Genomic DNA, 25,796 nt, shown 5'->3' with positions numbered 1-25,796 from the left:
TCCTTTTCTTCTTTTAACCGACACGTTCCTGAGATCACTGTAGATGCACGTGCAGTCATAAGAAATGATAGAGAGACCCCCTGTGCCCCGCACGCTTTGCCCAGCTCCCCCTCCTGGTAACATGTGGCAAATCATAGTACGGTGTCACAACGAGGATGCCGTCACTGACATCACCCATGAATGTAACCTGGATCTCCTCAGCTTTACTGGAATTCGTTTGTGTGTGTGGTGTGTCTGTGTTCAGTCCTACACCATTTTATCACACGTGTGGGTTCACATCCACCATCACGGTCACGATACTCAACGGTTCCGATGTGCAAGGATCCCTCCTGTTGTCCTTTTGTAACCACCCGCCTCCTTCCCACGCTCCTCTCCCCACACCCATTTTTTATACAACTGGCACAGGGTTTTGAAAACTATTTGAATTCAGGGGCGCCTGGGTGGTTCAGTGTCCCACTTCGGCTCAGCTCATGATCTCCTGGTTCGTGAGGTCGAGCCCCACATCGGGCTCTGTGCTGTCGCCACACAGCCCGCTTCAGATCCTCTGTCTCCCTCTCGGTGCCCCTCCCCAACTTGCGTTCTCTCAAAAACACACATTAAAAAATATGTATTTGCATTTTAATCTGCCCGAGGTGAGCTTCTGGTGGCCAGTTTGGCAGAAATGGGTCTTCACCATGGAATCACTGAGGCACTGAAGAAATGGGCGCTCCGCTCTCTGCTGCACCACTAAGCTGGGGGTTACCTGGAGCCCTGGCTACAGGACGGTTTCAAAATAGAGGTTTTTGTGTTTCGGGCGCTACAGCCCAGGGCTCACCAGACACGGAATGTGGTGAACCCTGACCCACAGCTCCTCATATCTTCAGCAGGGTTCACCCTGGTTCACCTGCAGCCCCTCAACGTCCTCTGAGATACACTGGCAACAGCACCCATCTATCCGACACAACGCCCCTCCTGGTCTCGCAGCTGTGGTCCCAAAGCCAGTGACAGCTTCTGAGCTGTAGTTCCTATTCAGAGACCTACATGCGGCTGCTGCCTGCCATGCCTATGGGACACCCTGCGGGTGACACACTCATAATCCCATCCACTCACGCCACCCTCCCCCCATCCTGGTCTACTCTCCTACTACTGCCCTGTTCCAGTGAAAGTCACCACCACCCCTGCCAGCCCAGGTCACTTCCCTGCTTCCCTCCACCAAAGCCATCCTCCAAACTCTGGCGTTTCTCGCTAGCACGTACCTGTCACGTCTATCCACCCGCGACCTCCATGCCACATCCCAGCACCGCTCGAAGCATGAAGGTAGCTTCCCAGAGGTTTCCGGTTTTACCCCCGTGACCGAACCAATCCTACACACCGCACTCACAACACCAAGTCTGCTCATGTCACGTTTCTGCTGGAAGTTCAGCAGCATCTCCCCAGTGCCCTCTGGATAAAGACCAAATTCCTCCCATATGGAGTATTTACTGTACGTCTACACCACCGTTGAGTTAACTTGACCGAGTTCACACACCACATAGGAGGTGGAGCCAAGATCCAATCGCAGGGCCCATTCACTCAAGCACTGGGCTCACCTCCTCCACCTGCCTCACAAGGGCCCTTCCGTGCTGGGCCCTGCCCGCCCTGCAGCCCCGCCTGCCCTGCAGCCCCGCCTCCACCTCCACCCCAGACACTGTCTTCCAGATCCCGACTGCACCAGGCTTCCGTGCACTAGCCTGTTCCCCTCCCTGCCATGCAGGCCTCTGTGCTCAGCTGCGAGACTTGGGAGGTCTCGCCTGCACCCCGCAGTCTCGTGCACGCTGCGCTGGTCTGCACAGATCTGCGTCTTGCCTCCCCAAACCTCCACGGTCTAATGTTGTGCTTCGTTACAAGAAGCACTAAAACATATTCTGAATGAATGAATGAATGAGAAAAACGGAAGCCTTGATCCCAAACTCTGACAGGTATCAGGAAGGACTAAGGACAACCGTGACAGGAGAGAAAGTACCTTCTGTGTTATTTAATCCTCACAAATATCCCACCAAGTAGATAGTACTGTGTCCACTTTACCTAATAGGAAACCCGAAGGGATCGAGTCCAAATGCCTGCCTTCCCTTCCCAGTTTCTTACGGCTCCTCTATAACCTTAATCCTCACTCCAGGCTTTGTTCAGATTCCCTTAGTCTTCACTGATGTGCCTGTCCTGATCCCGATTGCACCCCGGACACCACGGTACATCTAGTGGTCGTGTCCCCTTACCCTCCTCCCTCCTCTGGGCTGTGACAGCTTCTCAAACTTTGCTGGTTTTTGATGATCTTGTCAGTTCTGAGGAGCAGTGGGCAGGGATTTTGTGGAATGTTGCTCGGCTGGGCTTTGGGGGATGTTTTTAAAACCTCATGATGAGACCAGGGTCATGGTGTTTTGGAAGGAAAACCACAGAGGCCATTTTCATCCCATCCTATCAAGGGCACAGACTGTCATACGACTGACCGCTGTCGTGGGTGCCCCCGCTGCAAGGTCACTTTCCCTTCCACACTCTAGTCTTCGGAAGGGCATCACCAGGGCAGCCCGTGCTTAAGGACTGGGCGGGTTATGCGCCCCCTCCTTGCGGTCAGTGTCCATGTAAGTTATTTGGACTCTACATATCTGTCTTTCCCATTTGTTTATTTAGTCAGTCATTTATTTGTATCAGTATGAACTCATGGATATTTGTTTTATGTTTTGGTTGTAATCCAGTATGACTCTACTGTGTTGCGGGTCTCAGTGTTAGCAACTGGGAGCTCCTGTACCCCTCTGCAGACCCACCCCATGTCAGTGTATGTGTGGAAAGCACTTCCTTTTCTGGTACTACAAGATGCTCCAGATTTACCTTGTGTATTGTCTGCCCCAGTTCTAGAATCAGCTGTTTCTCCAAGAAGCCCTGGTTCCTGGTGTGAGAGAACGATACTAGAAACCAAGATCTGGGGGTGAGGTATAGATTACTCGTGAGTGCGGAACAAAAATCCAGTAGAATTCTCAACAGGGAAAAGAATGCTTTTATGAACACTGCTCAAGATACACTGGTATTGCCTGTGACCATTTGCCTTGGCCAAGACTCAGCTACACACCGTTCACGCTGGAACACCAGCAACGCCACCTCGTATTAGCTGTCGAGGTTTGGACACACTGCACAAGACGACAGGACGACACAACGATGTGTGTACTGGAGAAAGGGGTTTTTGATTTCTCCCCCCTCTGCTTTTAATTTCCATAGAACATTTAGGGTTCTGACCTCTGTCCTGTTTGATGGTAGTTCGGAAACTTCTCGGACTACTTAGCACAGACCCACAAGGTTAAGTGCACATATTTCCATACCGTGCGGAAAATGGGAAGTTTTGAGACTGTTCCCAAGAAGTCTTTAAACAAAAACACATCTGTCAATTAAAAATGGACTTTACAACAGACACTGTGAGGGGTGTGGAAACAGACTAACAAAAGTAAACTAGTCTGGTCTTTACTTAGATGTCTCAATTTAGATTTTTTTTTTTTAATAGAGAGAGAGCACAAGCAGGGGAGAGGGGCAGAGGGAGAGAGAGAATCCAAGCAGGCTCCACACCCAGCACAGAGCCCGACATGGAGCTTGATCCCATGACCCTGGGATCGTGACCCAGGCCAAAATCAAAAGTTGAACGCTCAACCAACTGAGCCACCCGGGTGCCCCGAAATGGTGATTATTCTAGTCCGCTAATCAGCATTCCTTCTTTTGGATGCTTAAAAGTAAAAAATAAACCTAAAATATGTAATATACACCAGGTGCAAACAGGGCTGGATGGGAAAATAGCCTGTTATTTATAACAGACCTAGCAGGAGATCTTCTAAGATGAATTCATTTTCAGAACTTGCCTGAACGACTCTTGAGCTATTCCAGCCACCCTGCCACAGGACAGTCCCTTGTCTGTCTTACCTCTCGTGGTAGATTGCAAGCACATCTCTTTCCTGCACATATTTAAAATAGAAAGATAACATGTGATGTTATTCGATGCTCGAGCTTGCCTGATCTCTCCAGAAGGTGTTAACACGAGTTTTTACGTAACTGTAACTCACACACTGCCATCTGGCTGACAGACACTGTAAGACACGAGCAATTTTAAGATCATCATGATCTGAGGAGTTAAAATGTGGTGGGGGAAAAGGATGTCAGTCTTCGAACTGATGAAACAGGTTAACAACTGAATTTGATTGCTACCACTGTGTAAAGACAAGAACACAAGAACACTCTGAGAAATTCTAGGAAACCCTTTCCCCCCATACTTTTCTTCCACTTTTAACACCAAACAATACCTCTTCTTCTACATACTCAGTTTTCTCCTCGAGTTCACATCTCAGTGTGCTCTTTCCTGTGGGTTCAATAATGCAGAATCTTGCTCTAAATCTTACTGGCAGGTTTTCCTGAATTCTTACCGGCTTTGCCAAATTGATTAACCAGTATTAGCGACGATCTCTACCGGTCTGTGGGGTACAGCGCTACGGAGACGGCTCAAAGCCTGAGAAAGACCAAAGACTGGCCTCACGCTCCCAACGATGATGACCACAGCTCATCAGCCTTCATGCAAGCTCCTCTGCATGAGCACATGCTCGATAACTATGTCAGTCAAGGAAGGGTTGAAGATGCAATAAGAGAATTCCTACCTAAATAATCGTATGTAGATACCTGCATAAAATTGATGACCTATCACTAGAAATTGCCCATTATTTGTCTGCAGATTTAATACAGGCTCAGGCATCCCTCGGTGTGTATGTGTGCAGGTGGGTAACACCTGCCTGCGTATTTGTGTCGTACACGTGCACACTAATGGAGTAGTACAAGGGAAGAGGAGTAGCAAAAATCACAAGAAATACTTACGTTAAAAAAAAATAGTACAGGGTGCCTGGGTGGGTGGCTCAGTCAGTTAAGCATCCGGTTTGGGCTCAGGTCATGATCTCACGGTTCGTGAGTTCGAGCCCTGCACTGGGCTCACTGCTGTCAGCACAGAGCCACCTTTGGATCCTCTGTCCCCCTCTCTCTACCCCTCCCCTGCTCGCTTGCTCTCTCTCAGAAATAAATAAACATTAAAAGTATTTTTAAAAATTAGTCCAAATCTATACAATTCTATTTTGATAGACTGCTCAAACTCCTCTTACAGACACACTTAAACTCACCTTTTCTGGAACATTTTGCGTAATGATGTCCAAATGTGACAAAACTGATAAAAATGTACAAATGCTTGTTTTAAGATTTTCTTCACCCTGGAAAAAAGTCAGATAAATAAAATAGTCATTCAAGGCTCACCGTGGTGCTGTGGGGCCCAGAACAGAGGGGGGATGTGAGGCGGCCGGGCCTCGGTGGAGATCTAGGATGAAAGGAAATAGCTTCCTAGAGCCGAATGCCAACACAACACTCAGCAGACACCACAAGGTTACAAATGAATTTAACTGTGAAGTAAGCGGTATGGCCAAGGACACACTCACCTGAGAAGAGACGTGGGCAGCACGGGGAGGGCAGGAAGGAAAAAGAACTTGTGAGAAGTAAACGTGATGCACTAAGTCTGAGGTGATGGGGAGGCAGAGGTGGTGAGGCAGAGAGATGGGGGAAGGGGGGTGGATGGTAGCAACAGGTTCAAAAGTTAGGACCTTGCAGATGACTTTAGAGCCAGGACAAAAAGCTACATAAGAGTGTTCAACTGGGGTTCAGAAACCTCCCCAATAACAGGGATTTGGAAGAACACAACATTCTAGTGATAATAAGCTGATGAACCCCAGACAGACTGGAAAGGAAAGAGACTACAGACCCTACAGTCCAGAAATTGCTCCAAAGGCAAACAAGATGATTAACCTCTTTATGCACCTGGCAGTTACTGGTCTTCCGTGTGCCAGGGATGATGACAGAAATCAGGGGAAGCAAAATTAGATAAGGTTCCTGCCTTCAGGGACCTTCGTCTAGTGGGGAAGGAGGACAAAATCACCCAATAAAGTAAAATCCCCATTATAACAAGCACTATTTATGTGCTACAAAGACCTCTAATCAGGGGATCTCCAAACCACTCTTCCTTTAAGAAATGACACCAAGGACATGTAGGTGGAGATCTAAAGGAAGAGAAACAGTTCTGTAGATGAAGACGAGAAAGGGCAGTTCAGGTAGAGGGCAAAGCTCATGCAAATAGCCTGAGAGCCAAAGGACATGTGACAGAAAAGGTCAGAGTGACACTCGGTCCCATCTGTAGCTGCCAGTGACCCCGGCTCCCCTGTGCCCATGCCCTAATGCAGGCCCCACCCACCGTCTGAGGCTCGGTCGCACCATCTGCTTTGGCCTGTGCGTCAATCAGCGAGCAGGATGCAAGCGGAAGCTGGGGAAGCACATGCACACCACGACACGACCACCTGGGTTGCTCGTTCCGGGAGCCCTGAGCCACCACAGAAAGAGGTCCAGCCACCCGTGCCGGTCAGAAGAAGCCCGTTGGAAGTTCTAGCCCCAGCAGGCACCACATGGAGCAGAAGTGCCCATCCAGGCCCATGTGACCCAGAATCGTGAAAAATAAAACACTGTTGCCTACACTCATGTGTTCTGGACTGTTCTAGCAAGAGAAAACGGGAGACTGTCAGAAGTGTAAGAGCACCTGAGAGCCGCAGGCCATTCTGAAGACTCTTGGTCTTTATTCCAAGAGCAATGTTTGAAGCAAGTGGGTAACCTGACCAAATTTTCATTCTGAAAAGCCTGCTCTGGCTTCAGCATGGAGAATGGATTCAAACAGAGGCAAGAATGGACGCAGGTGGCCCAGCGAAAGAAGCACTGCACTGGGTCATGGCAGCCTGGACCGAGACAGAATGCTAGAGACAGAAGGGAGGCAAAGGAGAAACCCTTGGGACGGAAGGGCCATAGGAGCTGGTCACGGATCAAGGTTTCTGTTCTGTGCAACTCTATGGAGGGTAGTGCTAGTTGGAAGATCAAGTGTGGGAAAAATATGAGGCACATGGTGTCAGATATCCAAGTTCCAGATGATCTACAAACATTCGAGGAGAATGTCTGGAGCAGGGTGGGCTGACTTCTTCTGTAAAGGACCAAACAGTGGTCCTAAAAACGTGGCTTTGCGGGTCGCACAGACTCTGTTACAACCGCTGAACTCTGTCATTTGGCACAAATGTGGCCACAGACAGTACGTAAATAAATGGGCAAGGCTGTGTTCCAGTAAAACCATGAGGCCGAACTTGGCTGTAGTTTGCCAACCCCTGATTTAGCACTTAGGGGAAGGTGTCTGGAATCAATACAAATTAGCCATTACATCAGATAAGTGAAACTGTACCTTAGATACACCTGAAACTAGAAAACAAGGAAAAATGAAGGGGGGTTAAAAAAAAAAAAAAAAGGCCCAGCCTTGAGAAGCACAGACATTTCATGGTTGCATGGGAAGGGAAAGGCTGGAAAGGACACAGGAAAGAGGAAACAGAGGGACGAGAGGAACCTGGAGAGCGTGTCAATGAACCGGAACCAAGGAAGTCATCAAGAGCGTGGATGGGGCCAAAAGAAGAAAGAGCAGGGTGACGACAGACTCTGGACAGTGTCCTCTGCAAAGCGACAGCACTGGACTGCAGGGTCGGTGGGAGGAAGTGGGAAACCCAGCTGTGGAATACGGATGCCCCCTGCAGGAGGTCTGACTACAACACAGGAGTGAGACAGGGGGACCACAGGGGAGGGGCGGGTTGTGCGGTGCAGACATCCATAAGCGACGGAGGAGACGTGAGAACACGGAAAGCAATGGAAACCATTTGGTTAAGAAGGAGAGACTGAGTACAGAAGACAGACTGAAAACAGAAGGTTCCTGAGAAGGCAGGGGAAGAAGAGCCAGAGAAAAAGCAGAAGAATGATCTTCAAGAAAGATTCAGGTCCTTTATGATACAAAGAGGGAAGAAGTCTCAGATGGATACGGACACAGGCAAATGTGTACCGCTGTGGAGAAGGTAAAGGTATCCCTGTGTGAAGACTTCTGTTTTCTCTAAAAAATAAAAGTTGAGGTCCTCGGCTTCCAATAAAGGAAGAAAAGGGTGTAGTGGATATTTGCCTTCATTTGGGTATCTATCCTGAATCCCCTTCCGAGTTTAGGAAATTCTCCCACCTTATAGGTCTTGTGGGAAGCGGAAAATGCCTCATACATTCCTCTTCCCAGCCTCTTGGCAGCTAAAGAGAAGGTACCGGAGACTTGGATCCAGAAGCATCCACCCTGAACTCTGAATCGAGAACTCTTAACTTACAGGGGCAAAGCCCACGGAGGCAACAGGCGTACAACAGGTTAGATGGCACGTCATCTCCGGTGGGGTAAACCAACGTCCGCCAATGGACCAGCTCCATGGCATGGCTATGGTGCAGCTGTGGGCCGTTCAACCTCCTTTATTCTTATTTTCCAGCTTTCTGGACATTCTGCATACCTCCTGACTCCCTGCTCCTCCTCTGCTTAAGTACCCCCCCCTTCTTTTTTGAGAGCGAGCGAGCACGTGCATGCACAAGACAGTGGGGGTGGGGCATGGAGAGAGGGACAGAGAGAATCCCAAGTAGGCTCCAAGCCCAGCACAGATCCCAATGCAGGGCTCAATCTCATGAACCGTGAGATGATGACCTCAACCAAAATCAAGAGTCAGATGCTTAACCAACTGAACCACCCAGGTGCCCAAAGTCCCTTTCTGATTCAATCAAAAGTTGTTTTATTTGCTTACAAGGAATACCCCTGACTGACATCCAGAGAAAGAGACCTGAAGACAGGATACAAGATCTGAAAGCTCTGTACGAAGAGAGAGACTGAACTAAGTGGAAAAACGTCACAGAACTGCTGGCATTGCTGGGGCTACAGGAGAGACAGGATGTCTCAGAAGGACACCAGAGCCAACCTGCCTTTCCTGAGACTTCCTGAGGCAGAGCCTCCCCACCGGAGAGCAGACAAAGCAGACGACGTTAATAAAGCAGCAGACAGGGGAAGCAATTCAAGGGAAAATGATGGAGTGTTTTTCTTAGTTCCACGTACACGAAAAGGGGAAGGAGGAGGCAGACGGGGAATCTCACAACAGCGAAAAAGAACGCAGCTTCAGAAATTAAACGGAGTTTGAATTAAAGCTATGTCATTTCTTTTTTAAAAAATTTTTTTAACGTTTATTTATTTATTTTTGAGACAGACAGAGACAGAGCATGAACAGGGGAGGGGTAGAGAGAGAGGGAGACACAGAATCTGAAACAGGCTCCAGGCTCTGAGCTGTCAGCACAGAGCCCGATGCGGGGCTCAAACTCACGGACCGTGAGATCATGACCTGAGCCGAAGTCGGACGCTTAACTGACCAAGCCACCCAGGCGCCCCTAAAGCTATGTCATTTGTTACTGGTGTGACAAGTCAATCTCTCTGAACTTCAGTGTCTTCCTAAGTAAATTGTAAGAAAAAGAAAAAAAGAAAAGAAAAGCCCGACAGATCTTTCAGGCTGAAGGAGCAGGAGGAAGGAGCCCCGGGCTTTAGGGACACGTGGGTTTCAAGCGAGGAGACTGGGAGAAAAGAACGAGAGAAAGGAGATCGATATCAGGGAAAGGTGCTATCATCAGGCCAGGTTTACACGCGGATTGGAAGTGACCCTGAGAAAGCCCGGCCGGTGGCTGGGGGGGCAGGGAGCCACACACGTGGGTTTAGAGAGCAGAGTGCAGAAAGAGAAGCACCAAGGGGCTGAATAAGGATTCTTCTTGTTCTCACACTGAGAGAGATTTCAGTTTATTCCAAACAATGTGGACGGGGCCTTCTTGTATAGATCTCTTCTTTATTAACAAATGTTTGTATTTGAGTACAGCTGACACATTACATTAGTACATTCGTTTCAGGGATTACAGTTCCTAGTGACTCCACGTGTTTATACATTATGCTTTGCTCACCAGGAGCGTAGGATTCTTAAGATAAAACCAAGCGTGAGGGTTGAACGAAGGAAAGGGAACACATCAAAGAAACAGGGAAGCCGTCCGTCAACCTGACAGGGAAGGGGCCACATGGTTCACTGCAGCGGACGTCAGCTGTAGAGAAAGCAGGTGCCAGCACGAAACGTAAGGAAGACGGAGACAGAGAAAAAGGCGGTCTGGGGCTGCATATGAAATCCTCAGTATAGGATCTCTGAAAACGTAGTTGACCACAGTCGTTTACGTAAAGGAAGAGAGGAGGGCAAAGTTCACGCATCTGAAAGTGTAATTCAGGCATGCCTGGGAAACACCACAGGCTTCAGGCTTGGTTCTGGACCATCCCAACAAAGCAAGTATCACAGTAACAGGAGTCAAGCAACTTTTCTGGTTCCCCAGTGCATATAAAGGTGACATTTACTAGACTCCATGTACACCAGACTATAGTAGACTATGAAGTGTTTGGTAGCCATTATGCCTAAAAATGCGATGTGCATACTTTAATTAAAAAAATACTTCACTGCTGGGGCGCCTGGGTGGCTCAGTCGGTTAAGCGTCCGACTTCAACTCAGGTCACGATCTCGTGGTCCATGAGTTTGAGCCCCGCGTTGGGCTCTGGGCTGACAGCTCAGAGCCTAGAGCCTGCTTCAGATTCTGTGTCTCCCTCTCTCTCTGCCCCTCCCCCGTTCATGTTCTCTGTCTCAAAAATAAATAAACGTTAAAAAAAAAAATTTAAAAAAATACTTCACTGCTGAAAAATGCTAACCATCACCTGGGCTTTCGGCGAAAGCCAAAAATCACCATAGATCACCATAATAAATGTAATAATGAAAAAGTCTAAAATATGGTGAGGATTATCAAAATGCAAACACAGAGCCCCACTGTGACTAAGTGCTGTTGGAAAAATGGCACCAGGAGACGTGCTGGATGCAGGGCTACCACAAACCTTGCATTTGTCTGGATCGCGGTGTCTGTGCAACGTAACAAAGCAAATCACAACAAAATGAGGGGTGGCTGCGGAAAGGGAAAGATGGCACTAAGACAATGGCTGGACAGAAGAAAAGTCAACAGAGGAAGAATGAAGAATGAAGTCCCCCTAAAATACAAATAAGGATGGGGACAGATGTGACAAAGACAACAATTTCTTCCCCTGAAACAGAAAGGAAGAGTCATAGGGTAGATCTGTTTTTAGTTTTTTGAGGAACCTCCACACTGTAAAAATTAAAAATAAATCTACCCTATGACCCAGCAATAGCACTGCTAAGAACTTACCCGAGGGATCCAGGAGTGCTGATGCATAGGGGCACTTGTACCCCAATGTTTATAGCAGCATTTTCAACAATGGCCAAATTATGGAAAGAGCCTAAATGTCTGTCAACTGATGAATGGATAAAGAAGTTGTGGTTTATATACACAATGGAATACTATGTGGCAATGAGAAGGAATGAAATATGGCCTTTTGTAGCAACATGGATGGAACTGGAGAGTGTTATGCTAAGTGAAATAAGTCATACAGAGAAAAACAGATACCATATGTTTTCACTCTAAGTGGATCCTGAGAAACTTAACAGAAGACCATGGCAGAGGGGAAGGAAAAAAAAAAAAAGGTTAGAGAGAGAGGGAGCCAAAACATAAGAGACTCTTAAGAACTGAGAACAAACTGAGGGTTGATGGAGGGGGTGGGTGGAAGGGAGGGGAGGGTGGGTGATGGGCACTGAGGAGGGCACCTGTTGGGATGAGCACTGGGTGTTGTATGGAAACCAATTTGACAATAAATTTCATATTAAATAAATACATAAAATAAAACAATTATAACTGGACTGTAATAAAAGTTATATGAGTGTGGTCTCTCCCCCCCCCCCCCCAAAAAAAAGAAACATAAAGGAAGAGACAGAAAGATACGTTGAGGAAGGAAGGCATCTCCATTTTCACACAAAGCAGAAGGCAAGGTCATTTGTATTAAGAAAAGGAAGCTGTGGGGCGCCTGGGTGGCGCAGTCGGTTAAGTGTCCGACTTCAGCCAGGTCATGATCTTGCGGTCCATGAGTTCGAGCCCCGCGTCAGGCTCTGGGCTGATGGCTCAGAGCCTGGAGCCTGTTTCCGATTCTGTGTCTCCCTCTCTCTCTGCCCCTCCCCTGTTCATGCTCTGTCTCTCTCTGTCCCAAAAATAAATAAAAAACGTTGAAAAAAAAAGAAAAGGAAGCTGCTTTGGGGAACCAACGAAAAACATTCAGGGCAAGTATTTAGAACTGATGTTTAGAAAGAGTTCATTATTTGCCAGGAGACTGCAATTGTAAACCCTATCACTTATCCGTGCCTTAAAAATGATTTGCAAGATATAAGAAATGTCAGGCAGAGAGGAATGGGGTGGGGGTGGGGGATGAGGGTAGAGGTGAAGTAAGAATGGAAATCAGTGGATATTTGTTCTCAGCTGGTGAGGGGGCTCCCTCCCAGTCTCTCCACTTGGCTTGTGTGGAATTTCCCTACTAAAAAACTCTTTTAAAAATGTAAAGACTGCATTTAATTCCTCTATGTTCTTATTTTTTTTTATGTTTGTTTATTTTTGAGAGAGAGAGTGAGAGCATGAGTGGGGGAGGGGCAGAGACAGAGAGGGAGACACAGAGTCCAAAACAGGCTCCAGGCTCCAAGCTGTCAGCACAGAGCCCAACATGGGCCTCAGACTCAGGAACTGTGAGATCGTGACCTGAGCCGAAGTCAGACGCTCAACTGACTGAGCCACCCAGGCACCCCTCACTGTTCTTATTTCTGAAAACAAACACAGACATCGCTTGGTGAATAAGGATAGAGAAGGCACCCATTTCTCTTGACTTCCCAGTAACATAAGCCTTTTCCATCCTTACTCTGTGGGAACAGAAGACTGATAACTCAGGAGGAATGCCAGGGATCTCTGTCTCTTCATTTAATTCAGATTTTGCAAAACAGAACACAGGAAGTCAATACATCAGGCACAGGACAACAGACAGTCAAAAACACAACTATTAAAATGAAACAAATCTCCCAGCATAGCCAAAATATTTGAATTTCAAAAATTATGAAAAAATCTCTTTTACTTACATAAGAAAAACAATCCCAGAACTTCGGAAGAAACTGAGGAAATTTATGAAGAATCAATATAATAATCCATTCTATAAAATATTTTATGGATGCTTGATTATTGATGAAACCAGCACGGAAAATCTTGTCAATAATTCTATTCAAGAAATTCTGAGAAAAATAAAGTTCATAAATTAAGTGGTTATGTTATGGTGATTAACTGTTTTATTTTATTGAGATATAATTGATACATAACACTCAAGTTTAAAGTGTACATCATGTTGATTTGATACACTCATGAGCTGCAATATGACTGCCACCATGGCATGACCAAGGCGGGAACAATTAAGATATAGTCTTGTAGCAACTTCCAAAATGGCTATTGGGGCACCTGGGTGGCTCAGTCAGTTAAGCGTCTGACTTTGGCTCAGGTCATGATCTCACAGCTCGTGAGTTCAAGCCCTGCATCAGGCTCTGTGCTGACAGCTCAGAGCCCGGGGCCTGCTTCAGATTCTGTGTCTCCCCCTCTCTCTGCCCCTCCCCAGCTCAAGCTCTCTCTCTCTCTCTCCTTCAAAAATAAATAAACATTAAAAAAAATTTAAAAAGAAAAAGGCTATTAATTTGAACTTAAATAGTCACCATTAAAAAAAATAACTTCAAGGGGTTTTTTTTGTTTTTGTTTTTAAATTAAGCTCTACACCCAACGTGGGGGCTTGAACTCACAACCCTGAGATCAAGAGTTGCATGCTTGGGGCGCCTGGGTGGCTCAGTCAGTTAAGCGTCTGACTTCGGCTCAGGCCATCTCATAGTTCGTGGGTTCAAGCCCCACGTCAGGCTTCTGCTGACAGCTCAGAGCCTGGAGCCTGCTTTGGATTCTGTGTCCCTCTCTCTCTGCCCCTCCACAGCTTGTGCTTTCTTTCTCTCAAAAATGAATGATTAAACATTTAAAAGGAGTCGCATGTTGGGGCACCTGGATGGCTCAGTCAGTTGAACATCTGACTCTTGATCTCGGCTCAGGTCAGGATCTCACAGGAACAGGAGTCTGAGCCTGTTTAAAATACTGTACATATTACAGCTCAACACTAAAATGCATTTAAAAAGAAATACTAGAAATGTTTGACTAGGTTAACTGAGAATATTTTTTTTGTCTTGGCACGGAAGGGCTCCGAGGACGAGGGGAGTGTTGGGGAGGGGTGGGGGGCACGACAGAGCAGGTAGGCTTGTCAGGAAGAACTTCAGCATGTCTGTTAGGGAGCAGCCAGTGCTGAGAATTTTAAATTCTTGTACCTTGTGGTTGCACTTAACTTTCACACCCATCGTGCAAGGCAGGCCACGCGTATTCCCCTGTTGCCCAGCGGGGAACTGGAGTTCAGGGAGGCGGGTGTGAGTTTGAGCCCCACGTTGGGCTCTGTGGTGATGTCACAGAGCCTGCTTGGGATTCTGTCTCTTCTTCTCTCTGACCCTCCCCTGCCTCTGCATGCATGTTCTCTCTCAAAATGAATAAATAAACTTAAAAAAATAAAAATAAAAATAAAAAGGGCTGCATGCTTTACCGACTGGAACCCTGAAATAGCTTAAAATTTTAAGTAATTATCAGATCTACAGCTCTCTCAACAGCAAACCTAAAAACTGTTTACTGAATCATAATGATAAGGTACTTTCCTGGGGACTTTATAATTTGCTTGGACATAAAGTCTATGAGGAAGGTTATTGCTCTGTATTTTCATAGGGAAAAGAAAAGATTCAGAAAAGTTAAATATTTTTTCAAAACCTGGCAGGTGGCAGAATTCAGATTCAAACCAGCATCCATCAAGATGTCATGGGCTTAAAACTTGGAACAGGAAGGACTGATGCCAGAGTCCGCAGGAGGCAAATGAGACCCAGGAGAAGTAGGTCCGGGGCTCCTTTCTCCCTTTGGACTACACATCACCTGCCCTTACAACCTCCCCAGTTCTTCTGGCCAAGACCTTAAGCTCCCACATCATCCTCCCTCGCCCCAGCCTTCTTTTCAAAATTGTACTTCCATCTGGGTAAGGGAACATATCTAAGTAGCAGGTAAAAATATGTACACATACATACTTCTGTAACATAAACACATTTATGATGTATATTTCTTTATTTTAAAGAAGAATCTATCTTCAAAACATTTCTAATTGGCAGAAGAGGAGCAGACAAGCTCATTTGTGGGCCCTGAGACAGCTCTGTAAAATCCGGCTTGGAGTTGGGTAGAGCCGGCTGTGAAATTCCACCCCCATCATTCAGCCGCCGCGTTATCGTGCAGGCAGGTCACCCGCCTCCCTGAACTCCAGTGCCCCGCTGGGCAACAGGGGAATATGCGTGGCCTGCCTTGCACGATGGGTGTGAAAGTTAAGTGCAACCACAAGGTACAAGAATTTAAAATTCTCAGCACTGGCTGCTCCCTAACAGACATGCTGAAGTTCTTCCTGACAAGCCCACTTGCTCTGTCATGCCCCCTACCTCTCCCCAATATTCCCCTCGTCCTCGGGGCCCTTCTGTGCCAAGACAAAAAAAATATTCTGTCAACCTAGTCAAACATTTCTAGTGTTTCTTTTTAAATGCATTTTAGTGTTTAACTATAATACGTACAGTATTTTAAAAATCAAATAACATGAAGAGGCCTATGATGAAAATCAGCAGCCCCCACACATCTGCTAAGATTCCTCCCCAGAAAGGACACTTTTAGCCATTTCCTCTTACATTTATCCAAACAATTTACTTGGACATACTTCTGTACTTATAGTTACTTAAGTGTTTATCTCTCACAGATAGAAGGCTTCATAAGTTGTATTAAAAAGGAGTTTGCTATGTTTTTAAAACTCTCCGAAACATTTAAAACTTTAGGAGGGAAGACGGGGTGTCTGGGTGGCTCAGTGGGTTAAGCATCCAACTTCGGCTCAGGTCATGATCTCGCGGTCCGTGGGTTTGAGCCCCATTATCGGGCTCTGTGTTGACAGCTCAGAGCCTGGAACCTGCTTCGGATTCTGTGTCTCCCTCTCTCTCGGCCCCTCCCCTGCTTGCATTCTGTCTCTCTCTCACTCACTCAAAAATAAATAAACATAAAAAAAAAAAAAAAAGACCTTAGGAGGGAAGAACAGGAAACTCTGAGATCAGAGGAAAACTTTTTGCATTCAAAAATGCTTTTTAAAATTGTGTGAGATATACCTAACTTTCCAATAATGATCTATTTTCTTAACAGGAATCCTAAGCAAAGATGATCGGAGAAATCAGACAGATTCCATTCACTCTTCCTCAGGGAAGAGAAAAGTAACTTGGACAAAGACTGTTGTAATAGATTAAGATCTTGGCCTTGGCTTAGCTGGTTTATATGATCACAGAATTCATGAAATTAAGGGGGGGGAATCAGCCATGGGAAAGGACTATCTCATCCAAAACAACAGCACTCCAAAGTAACTTAGCTGTGGGAAACGAGAAGTGAACGGACCTATATTTTCTAATCAAATGGCACACCAGACATTAAACAGTTACGATGTTATTTACATTAGGTAAGAAAAAAAGAAGAAAAAATATTAAGTAGTGCCACGTAAACTAGTATGCCTAATTGCCTTAGGATTCTTTCCACTAAACAAAAACAGAAACAAAAACAAAATAACAAATGAATAACTTCAATTTTAAGAACTGAAGAATAAATTTTAAGATTACTTTCTCAGTATTAAAACAGCACATGACAGTTTTTACTATTTTTTGTTCCGTATCAAAACATCATGCTTAAAGGTACCGATGGAATACAAATTATACCTGATCAAACCTGGGGAAAATCACCAGTAGCGCCTGCCATATTCGGTTCTTCACTCTGTGCTGTTGAGAATTCACATAGTATCGGGTTCTGGACTTGGACACCAACTCATCCTGGGGTGGGGAGAGGACAAGGATCACATTACCCACGGAATTTGTGATCAATGAGAACAAAACCAATGGCAACTTCAAATTTAAAAGGTGTCAACAGTGCAGAGGCGCTCATGACCCCTCCCCGAAGGCAGAAAGGAAGGTAAGTAAAGACGCTTTCTTTTTTTTTTTTTTTTTTAAATTTTTTTTTTTCAACGTTTATTTATTTTTGGGACAGAGAGAGACAGAGCATGAACGGGGGAGGGGCAGAGAGAGAGGGAGACACAGAATCGGAAACAGGCTCCAGGCTCTGAGCCATCAGCCCAGAGCCCGACGCGGGGCTCGAACTCAGGGACCGCGAGATCGTGACCTGGCTGAAGTCGGACGCTTAACCGACTGCGCCACCCAGGCGCCCCTAAAGACGCTTTCTTATGAACACTTGATTTCCCTTCAACACCATGAAGTTAGTTGCTTTTGTTAATTTATCTGCTTTTCAAGTTAGAAAAGGGATAATAAAACTGTAGTTGGCACAAAAAGTATTTGGAAATATCTGTCTGTGCCTTTGTGGCCACTTTAATGTGGAGATACGGGGTCACGGGGGCGAGGAGAGATGGAGACAGTTGACACGTTTTACGATGCACCAATATACGCGCTTCTCAGCTGCTGCCTCCGTGTCCTGTGGAAGTTTGCGGTAATGGTATCTGCAGTTTGATGTGAACACCATTAAGGGAGACACCAGAGAATGGCAGCAGGGGGACTCTTCCATTTCTTGCTTGTGATGGTCCGTGCTGTCTAAATTCAGCCAACTGCCAGGCTGACTTTTGTTCTGTAACTACTAGTGCTTAGCTGCTGAGTTATGATTGCAATAAAGAGCGTGCTAACATTTTCATGGGGCACCTGGGTGGCTCAGTCGGTTAAGTGTCCGACTTCAGCTCAGGTCATAATCTCACAGTTTGTGGGTTCGAGCCCCGTGTAGGGGGTCTGTGCTGATGGCTCAGAGCCCCCTCTCTCTCTCTGCCCCTTTCCTGCTCACACTCTGTCTCTCTCAAGAATAAACATTAAAAAATTAAAAAAAAAAAAAGTGTGATAACATTTTCAAATGTCCTAGCAATGAAAAAGTAGGTCATCTGCTATCTCCAAACCCAGTCATCGAATGCAGACAATCCTCATCTACTTGATAAATTCTGTGATCTTTCTTCACTGATCCCATCCTATGCATGTCAATATGTATACAATTTCATGACAATAGCCAAGTTAACGTAGAGTTTAATGCCTCCTGACGACGGTTAAGATATCACAGCCTCCTCTCTTGCCATGATTTCTTTGGGGACATTTTCTTCTGAAAGAGGTGATTCAGGTTTCACGTCCTACTCAGCCTGGATGCAGCCAAGCATGGAACCACCACTAGGGCGATCACACAGCACGCTGGAGCATCACTGGCCCAGTACACTTGCCACCGGGGCCTCACTGGAGTCACCGTCCTCACTTGGAAATGCTGACATTCCCTCTTCGGCTCAAAATTTCCTGTCCTTTCACTTGTTCCACTCAATGAACTCTTTTATTCAGAAACATTTTTCTTTTCTCTGCCAGTCCGTCAATCTCTCTAGTTTCTTGCGCCTCCTGACCCACCCTGGGCCCAAGAACAATCTCTACGCTATCTTCAAGAGCACATTCAATTTCTTTCACTATACCCTCAAACCCATTTGCAAATTCCCTACTTTTGAAACAACCCAGTGGTCTTATGTAATCTGATCCTACTTTCAAGTTGCCAGGCACTGCTGAAGAAAAGAAAAATCATCTGCTCCAACCGACTTCATCGAAAGCATGTATTCTGGGCCCTGACTGCCACTAGACCGGTGGTCTCCAAGTCTACAGAGTTTCAGGATCACCTTGAGGGCTCCTTCAAACAGACTGCTGGCCCACCCCCAGAGCTTCTGATTCAGCAGAAGGCGGATGGGGCCCTGGAATCTGCATTTCTAACATGTTCCCTGGTGATTAAAGCTGCCAGTCCAGAGAACACACTTTCAGAATGATTCCACTCATAAATGGAATCGAAAAAAACCAAACCAAACCAAACAAACAAACAAACAGCAGAATGGGAACTCCAAATACAGAGAACTGATGGCTCCCAGAGGGAACGGGGGTGGGGGGCTCAGTGAAACGGGTGAAGGGGAGAGGGAAATACAGGCTTCCAGTTATGGCATGAGTAAGTTGTGGGAATAAGAAGCAGAGCATAAGAATAGCCAATGACATGGTATGAGTGATGGAGGAGGACAGGTCGCAGCTACACTTGTGGTGAACACAGCATAACGTAGAAACCTATCCAATCGCTAAGTTGCACACCTGACGCTAATCTAACATGGTGCCAACTACACCCAATTAAGAAAGAATTACTGTGTTCGACCATCATTTTGCTTTTCTCAAGTCTCACCCCATTCTTATTTCCACAGAAACAAGTTAAAATCTTTCCCACTTTCCCAAAGCCTTTAACACGGTCCAGTTTTTTTACTCTGACCATGTGATCTTTCCCACTTCAACAATCCTCCTTCAACTTCCTCACTCAACTTTCTGTCTCCAGCCTTCATCTTCTCGTATCCGAGGAAGAAAGGTCCTTGGGTTTCCTTCAGAGATTCATCAAATCAGTTTTTTAAAAGTACAATTCTTGGGGCACCTGGGTGGCGCAGTCGGTTAAGCGTCCGGCTTCAGCCAGGTCATGATCTCGCGGTCCGTGAGTTCGAGCCCCGCATCAGGCTCTGGGCTGATGGCTCAGAGCCTGGAGCCTGTTTCCGATTCTGTGTCTCCCTCTCTCTCTGCCCCTCCCCCGTTCATGCTCTGTCTCTCTCTGTCCCCCCAAAAACTAATAAACGTTGAAAAAAAAAAAAAAAGTACAATTCTTGCGTTTTGTGCGTGTCCGCTACCCCTTCACTCTACTGCAAACCGGCCCTACCCAGTGGGCTTCTGAAATCTCAGAAATGCCTCCCAGCTTCTCTCCTCGGCGCCCGACCTGCTCTCAGCTATGGTGGATGCCACTGGTAACAGCCCCTAGACACAGCTTGTGGTGGAAAAGAAGAGGCTCTGAGTTTGAACTCGTGCTCTGAGATTAAAGGTTATAATCATGGACAAATTCATAGAGGTTTCTATGCCAAATTTTCTACAGATAAGGTTTTTCTTTTTTCTTTTTTTAATGTTTATTTTTGAGAGAGAGAGAGAGACAAAGCATGAGGGGGAGGGGTACCGAGAGAGGGGGACAGAGGATCTGAAGCGGGCTTGACAGCAGTGAGCACGATGCAGGGCTTAAACTCACCAACCATGAGATCATGACCTGAGCTGAAGTCAATATTTAACCAACTGACCCACCCAGATGCCCCCTGTAGACAAGAGTTTTAAATGAGATCAGTCAAGAACACTAGCAACACCAGGCCAGCACCATCTAATTCTGCTTCTATTCTCCTTTCTCAGACCTCTTTTTCATGATCTTTCTCTGGTTCTTTTTCCTATCAACATACTTCAAATGTCAGTGTTTTCTAAATTCCCATTTTTAGCCTCCTCCTAGACGTTCTTGTCTTCAAAGTTTCAGCTATCACCAGGTAGGATGGCTTCCATTTCTTTCCTAAATATCATACTCCTGTCTGTTACTGGGTAATTTCACATGGAGGCCCCAACGCATCTCAAATGTAATATACCCAACACTAAGTTATATTCTCAGATTTTCTCATTCACCTGACCGAAATTGGGATAAGGGACTGAAACACATCAATATGTTTAAGTTAAAAAAAATAATAATAAAAAACAAAACAAAACAAAAAACATCACTGATCACCATTAGAAGAAACTAGAATACACTAGGAAGCTAATTTAATTCATTATTTTGAAAACTGGTAAGTAACAGGAAAAAAGCAAGCATTTATCCTGCCTTTCCTATAGGAAACATACCTCAGGGTATCTAAATACTTCATATTTGGGTACACAGGAACTTCAGCCAATAAATGAAAAAGGAATAAAATAATTAGAGTATCACCATTTTGGGGCGCCTGGGTGGCTCAGCCGGTTAAGTGGCCGACTTCGGCTCAGGTCACGATCTCGCGGTCCGTGAGTTCGAGCCCCGCGTCGGGCTCTGTGCTGACAGCTCAGAGCCTGGAGCCTGTTTCAGATTCTGTGTCTCCCTCTCTCTGACCCTCCCCCGTTCATGAGCTGTCTCTTCCTGTCTCAAAAATAAATAAACGTTAAAAAACAAAAAATTTAGAGTATCACCATTTTGAAAGAATTAATGGAATGAGACAATTCATCAAGGACTAACATCCCAAAAGAAGAGACAGCCAAATACTCTAAGCTTCCTGATGGATGTACACTCTTGCTCCACCTCTACCCCCAAAAGGAAAATCAAACCTAAATCTGATCAAGGCTCTAGATCTCAATACCATCTTGTATGAAGGGGTCAGAAAAACATTGTAAATGGCACCCCAGAAATTCAAACAGCAAAACCCAGTTTGTGGAAGTCTCTACAATGAAAACAATCCGCTTTCTGCAAAAAATACATTCAAGTTTAAAAAGAATGAGGAGGGGTATCTGTAGATTAAAGGACATTAGAGACATCGCAACCAACCAAAGGAATGGACCTTATCTGGGGTCATGTTTCAAACAAACTGACAAAAATGTAAAGCAATCAGGTAGATTTAAACACTGACTGGATTACTTGGTAATACTAAGGAATTATGAATTCAGGTGTGAAAATGGTATTGTGGGTGTGGCTAAAAAAAAGAATTCTCATCTTTTTGAGATACATACTGAAATATTTAGAAGTAAAACTCATGTCTGGGATTGGCTTCAAAATGATGTGTGCTGGGGGGAATGTCAGACCCAACAAGACTGTCCATCGCTGATAACTGGGCCAGGAACGGATCACTTTGGAAGCTACTTTGACAAAATGTTTGCAAGTTCCCAGTAAAAGGTAAGCAGAGAGCTACCCACACAGGCCTCAGTAAAGCCTAAAGAACTAGAAGAAGAGCGAGCGGGCTGCAAAGGCCAGGTGCTCAGTAGCCGCTTGCCCACGGGGTGGCCAGGCCGCCGTGAGCCTGGAGCCAGGCAGCGGGGGCCCGACGCACTCACGGCGCCTCTTTCCAAAGCAGGTCTTCCGTGGCGCCAGGCGGCCCTTGAAGATCTGCCCAGGCGGCCACCACATCCTCTTGCTCCGGTTCACTCTATCCGTCCATGCACTCGAAACTATGTGCGTGTCTACACACGTGCGTGTCACCTACGATGACACGTTAGACACACGGTTGTCTAAGCAGTGACATGGTGGTGTGGAATTCCACCCTCTGTGGCTCCAGCACTTTAACCACGACCGTGTATTAATTCTAACCGAGATCTTTGCTACAGCTTCAACCTTCACCTCGGTTTTCAAACGCCAACCGTGTTTCTGCGTCTTCCCTCTAGAAATGATCCTGCCTCCTGGCCCAGAACACAAGTGCGTCAGGCGTTCCCTCCTCTCACACAGACTCAGCGCCACCCCCCTGCTCTGTTCCCCAGCTTGGAGGACGCGGTGTCCCTCCGGACTACAGCTACCCAGCCCACCCCGGTCTGAGTACGATCCTTTTTCACTTTCTCTAGGATTATTCTTTCATTTTTTATTTTCAAATTACCTTTTTCATCTATTATTTGCTCTGCTCAGTTTTCTTCATCTTCGAAAAACTCCTGGGCCTGAGCAAGTGTCTAACATAAGTTTTTTGTCTTTGCTTTTCCAGCTCTTAAATAAAGCTAATCCTTCTGTTGGACATTAGGGCCAATCTAGACTATTCAAGGATTTTTTTAAAAATATAGTTCGCGTGTCATAAAAATCACCATTTTAAAGTGTCCAATTCAGTGGGTTTGTGTGTATTCACAAAGCTGTGCAACCATCACCACTGTTTATTCCAGAACATTCTCATCACTCTGAAGAGAAGTCCTGTGCCCATTAGCATTTGCTTCCCGATCTCTCACCCTGACCCTGCAGCCACTAATCTATTCTGTCCCTACAGTTTTCCCTATCCTGGACACTTCATATAAATGGAATCGCACAGTATGTGGCCCTTTATGATGGGCTTCTTTTCACCTAGGACGACGACTTCAAGGTTCACCAACGTGGCTACTTTCAGTCTGTTTGTTCTAAGAGCCAGCCTGGTGGATGCGAAGCGGCTACTCGAGGATTTCGCCTGTGTGACCACCCTGGCCTCTCCACTACTGTCATCCGCCCCCCACCCCGATCATTTCCTTCAACATACAAACAAGCCCCTGACCCACGCCCTCCTCCAGACACCATCCCGTTACCCCCTCTCATCAGAGCGAACTCAAGAGTGCCTCTGCTCATCTCCACTGGCTCCACAACCATTTTCTTCTCAGCCCTTCCATCGAGGCTTATTCTCACCATCCCAGTCAAAGGTCTTTGTAGAGGTGGCCAACGACAGCCTTCTTGCCGAATCCCACGGACGACGGGCATCCTCGTGTCCCTCCACACCTCCAGCCAGCACTTCCCTCATGTGGCCTGGGGACACCAGCCTCTCCCGGCATCCTCCAGCCTGACAATGCACCCAGAGTTCCGTCCAATGTCACCTGTCAGAGAGGCCCTCTCTGACCCTCCAAATAGCTGCCCCTTGTCCGTATTCTGCTTTTCTTTGAAACACTCTTATATCTCATATCACGCATCAGTGTTCACTATGATACATCTGTGTGTTCTATCTGATGGAGTATCCTGCAACTCTAAAGTCTACTCATCCTTCAGGAAACCAGCAAAACACTATTTCCTCAGAGACATGCCCACCGACTCCAACAGTGCAAAGAAGGGAATTTTTACATTAAAAAAACCCCACTTCCTAGATTGTACCTGACGCTGATCTGCTATCTGCAGAACATAAATGCATGATGAATACTGTTATTTCAGTACAAGTGGCTTAAGTGGGTGCTATGGCCATCAGTTATAACCCAGCTTGGCCCAGAGGTGACAAAGCAGACCGGGACTCCATCTATCTCAGCCTCAAATTCAGAAAAGAGCATTAGATTTAACTTTACTCCTTTTATCTTCCTCCTAGATTTATAAATGATTTTGCAAACAAAAAAAAAATCAGTTCTTCAAATCACGCCACTTCCTAAATTTTTTACCTTTTTATTCCATTTCTTATATAAAGCAATGTATGGATATATGACTCTAAACATAACCGCTTTTGACTGGTACTAGGAAATACACTGAGCAAAGTTTAGACAGTACAGGGAAAATATTCTTCTTCTCTAAAACCAAACAATTGGACAATCGCTAATGTTTAACTAAAAACGTGTTTTTTTCTTGATAAAAAATATTCAGAATACTACCATGTTGACATAGTTAGCTATCAAGAACAAAGATTTAAAGTATAAAATAAGGCATATTTACTTTATCTAATAGCTTGATTGCAAGATCTTCCACAAACAACTTATGAGACATATTTGAGCCATCTAATAAACACAGGAATTTGACAGCACAAATTCTCACATAATGGTCTTCTCTTTTAGTACTAAAAAAACGTAAAATGACAAACTATGTTAATACATTTTCAAAACAGAAAAATAGGTCACGTATTCGTTTCAAAATATCAAAACCTTCCAAAGATTTCTAAAATTAAGGAGCTCCGTACTTGATGACTATGCTTTTTCGTAGTTTAGGATAATGCAAGGTGACAAATGGATATATCAAAAAGAGAGCCTGTACTGAAGGTCCGAATGAGCACAAATTCACCCAGACTTCTGGTAAAACAGTGCACACACCACCCATCCTGGGTCAGTAAGATCTCTGTGGACAGAACAGATCACAGCTCATGAAATGGTTCCTTAAAGACGACCACGGACACCTGTTTGCTGGGGGGCGTGAATGCACATCAAACACCCGATCGCTCATCTTTACTGTGCACACCGTGTATGCAAGTTCTCCGAGTGCTGGGCAAACTCGGGAGCAGTGCACACTCTGAGCAACCTGTATGTTCAGTAAGCACATGTGGGAAGATCAGTTAAGTGACATTGTCAATACATGTTTCCAAAGCTCATCAGAGCTGTTGTAACGTCGGCAAATGTCACTTTAACAACAAAACATTCGTCTAGTAGAGACCAAAGTATTTTGAAACCATCAAATAAAAAATTTCACTTTTATTGCTACTTTCAACCAGCCAAGAAAACAAACAATCAGTTGAACAATTAACGATGAAGAATGTATTAAATATAAGAGTGACAAGTGATTTAAAAAACAGCTATAACTTTTGGAATAATTAACACTGTGATACCTACATGCAATTATCATTTGTGCATTTTTTATGAACATCTAAACACACATTTTTGAAAATTATGTGAAAAAAATTTTTTTAAAAGGCTACTTGACAAGCTCTAAAAAAATTAATTCAGAGGTTAGATAAGAACGGTCTTACCCCAGAAATCAAAACTTTAGGGCCTATTCCAGAAGTAATTTTATTTTTATGTGTACTATGTTGATGTGTTAAATGGTAAGTTGTGACCAAAACTAAGAGAATACTATGTGTATGTTGATGACCACCCCTCCACCTAAAAAAGAAAAGGGATTGGGGTTTTGAGATCCCCGTAGTCACTTTCTTATTTATACTGGATTTTGCAGTAAAATGTGTTTTTCTCCAAGAAAATTCTCATTTATTCCCGTCAAGAATGTGATATTGGGGCATGTGGGTGGTTCAGTCAGTTAAGCATCCGACTTCGGCTCAGGTCATGATCTCATGGTTCGTGGGTTCAAGCCCTGCATCGGGCTCTGTGCTGGCAACTCAGAGCCTGGAGCCTGCTTCAGATTCTGTGTCTCCTTCTGTTTGTCCCACCCCCACTCATGCTCTGATTCTCTCAAAAATAAACATTAAAAAAAAAAAAAATTAAAAAAAAAAGAATGTGATAACATTGTAAAAAGATGTCTTCCAATGTCATTTGCTATAATTTCTTCTCACTTTTTCTTCATCTTCAAGACATTTT

The 25,796-nt window shown here is 45.3% G+C and overlaps 1 protein-coding gene across 3 annotated transcripts in view; it reads right to left on the bottom strand.

Annotated features, from left to right (window-relative positions):
* The window catches only part of TARBP1 (tRNA guanosine 2 -O-methyltransferase TARBP1), a 90,310-nt gene that overhangs the window by 14,889 nt on the left and 49,625 nt on the right, over positions 1-25,796 (bottom strand). For 2 of the 3 annotated variants that reach the window (XM_086679654.1, XM_086679655.1), the window contains 4 exons: positions 24,214-24,334; positions 16,728-16,838; positions 12,972-13,121; positions 5,151-5,237 (listed from right to left, as the gene is read on the bottom strand). In XM_086679654.1, coding sequence (XP_086535780.1) covers positions 5,151-5,237; positions 12,972-13,121; positions 16,728-16,838; positions 24,214-24,334 — 469 coding nt within the window. Of the gene's footprint in view, positions 1-3,945; positions 4,080-5,150; positions 5,238-12,971; positions 13,122-16,727; positions 16,839-24,213; positions 24,335-25,796 lie in introns of those variants that run through there. The other variant, XM_086679656.1, reaches the window with a different exon arrangement.

Source organism: Puma concolor, chromosome D2 (assembly GCF_028749965.1).
Source record: "Puma concolor isolate L17-30 chromosome D2, mPumCon1.1.hap2, whole genome shotgun sequence".
NCBI lineage: Eukaryota > Metazoa > Chordata > Mammalia > Carnivora > Felidae > Puma > Puma concolor.
Note: the sequence above shows the minus strand (reverse complement) of the source record. Positions and strands in the feature narration are given on the sequence as shown.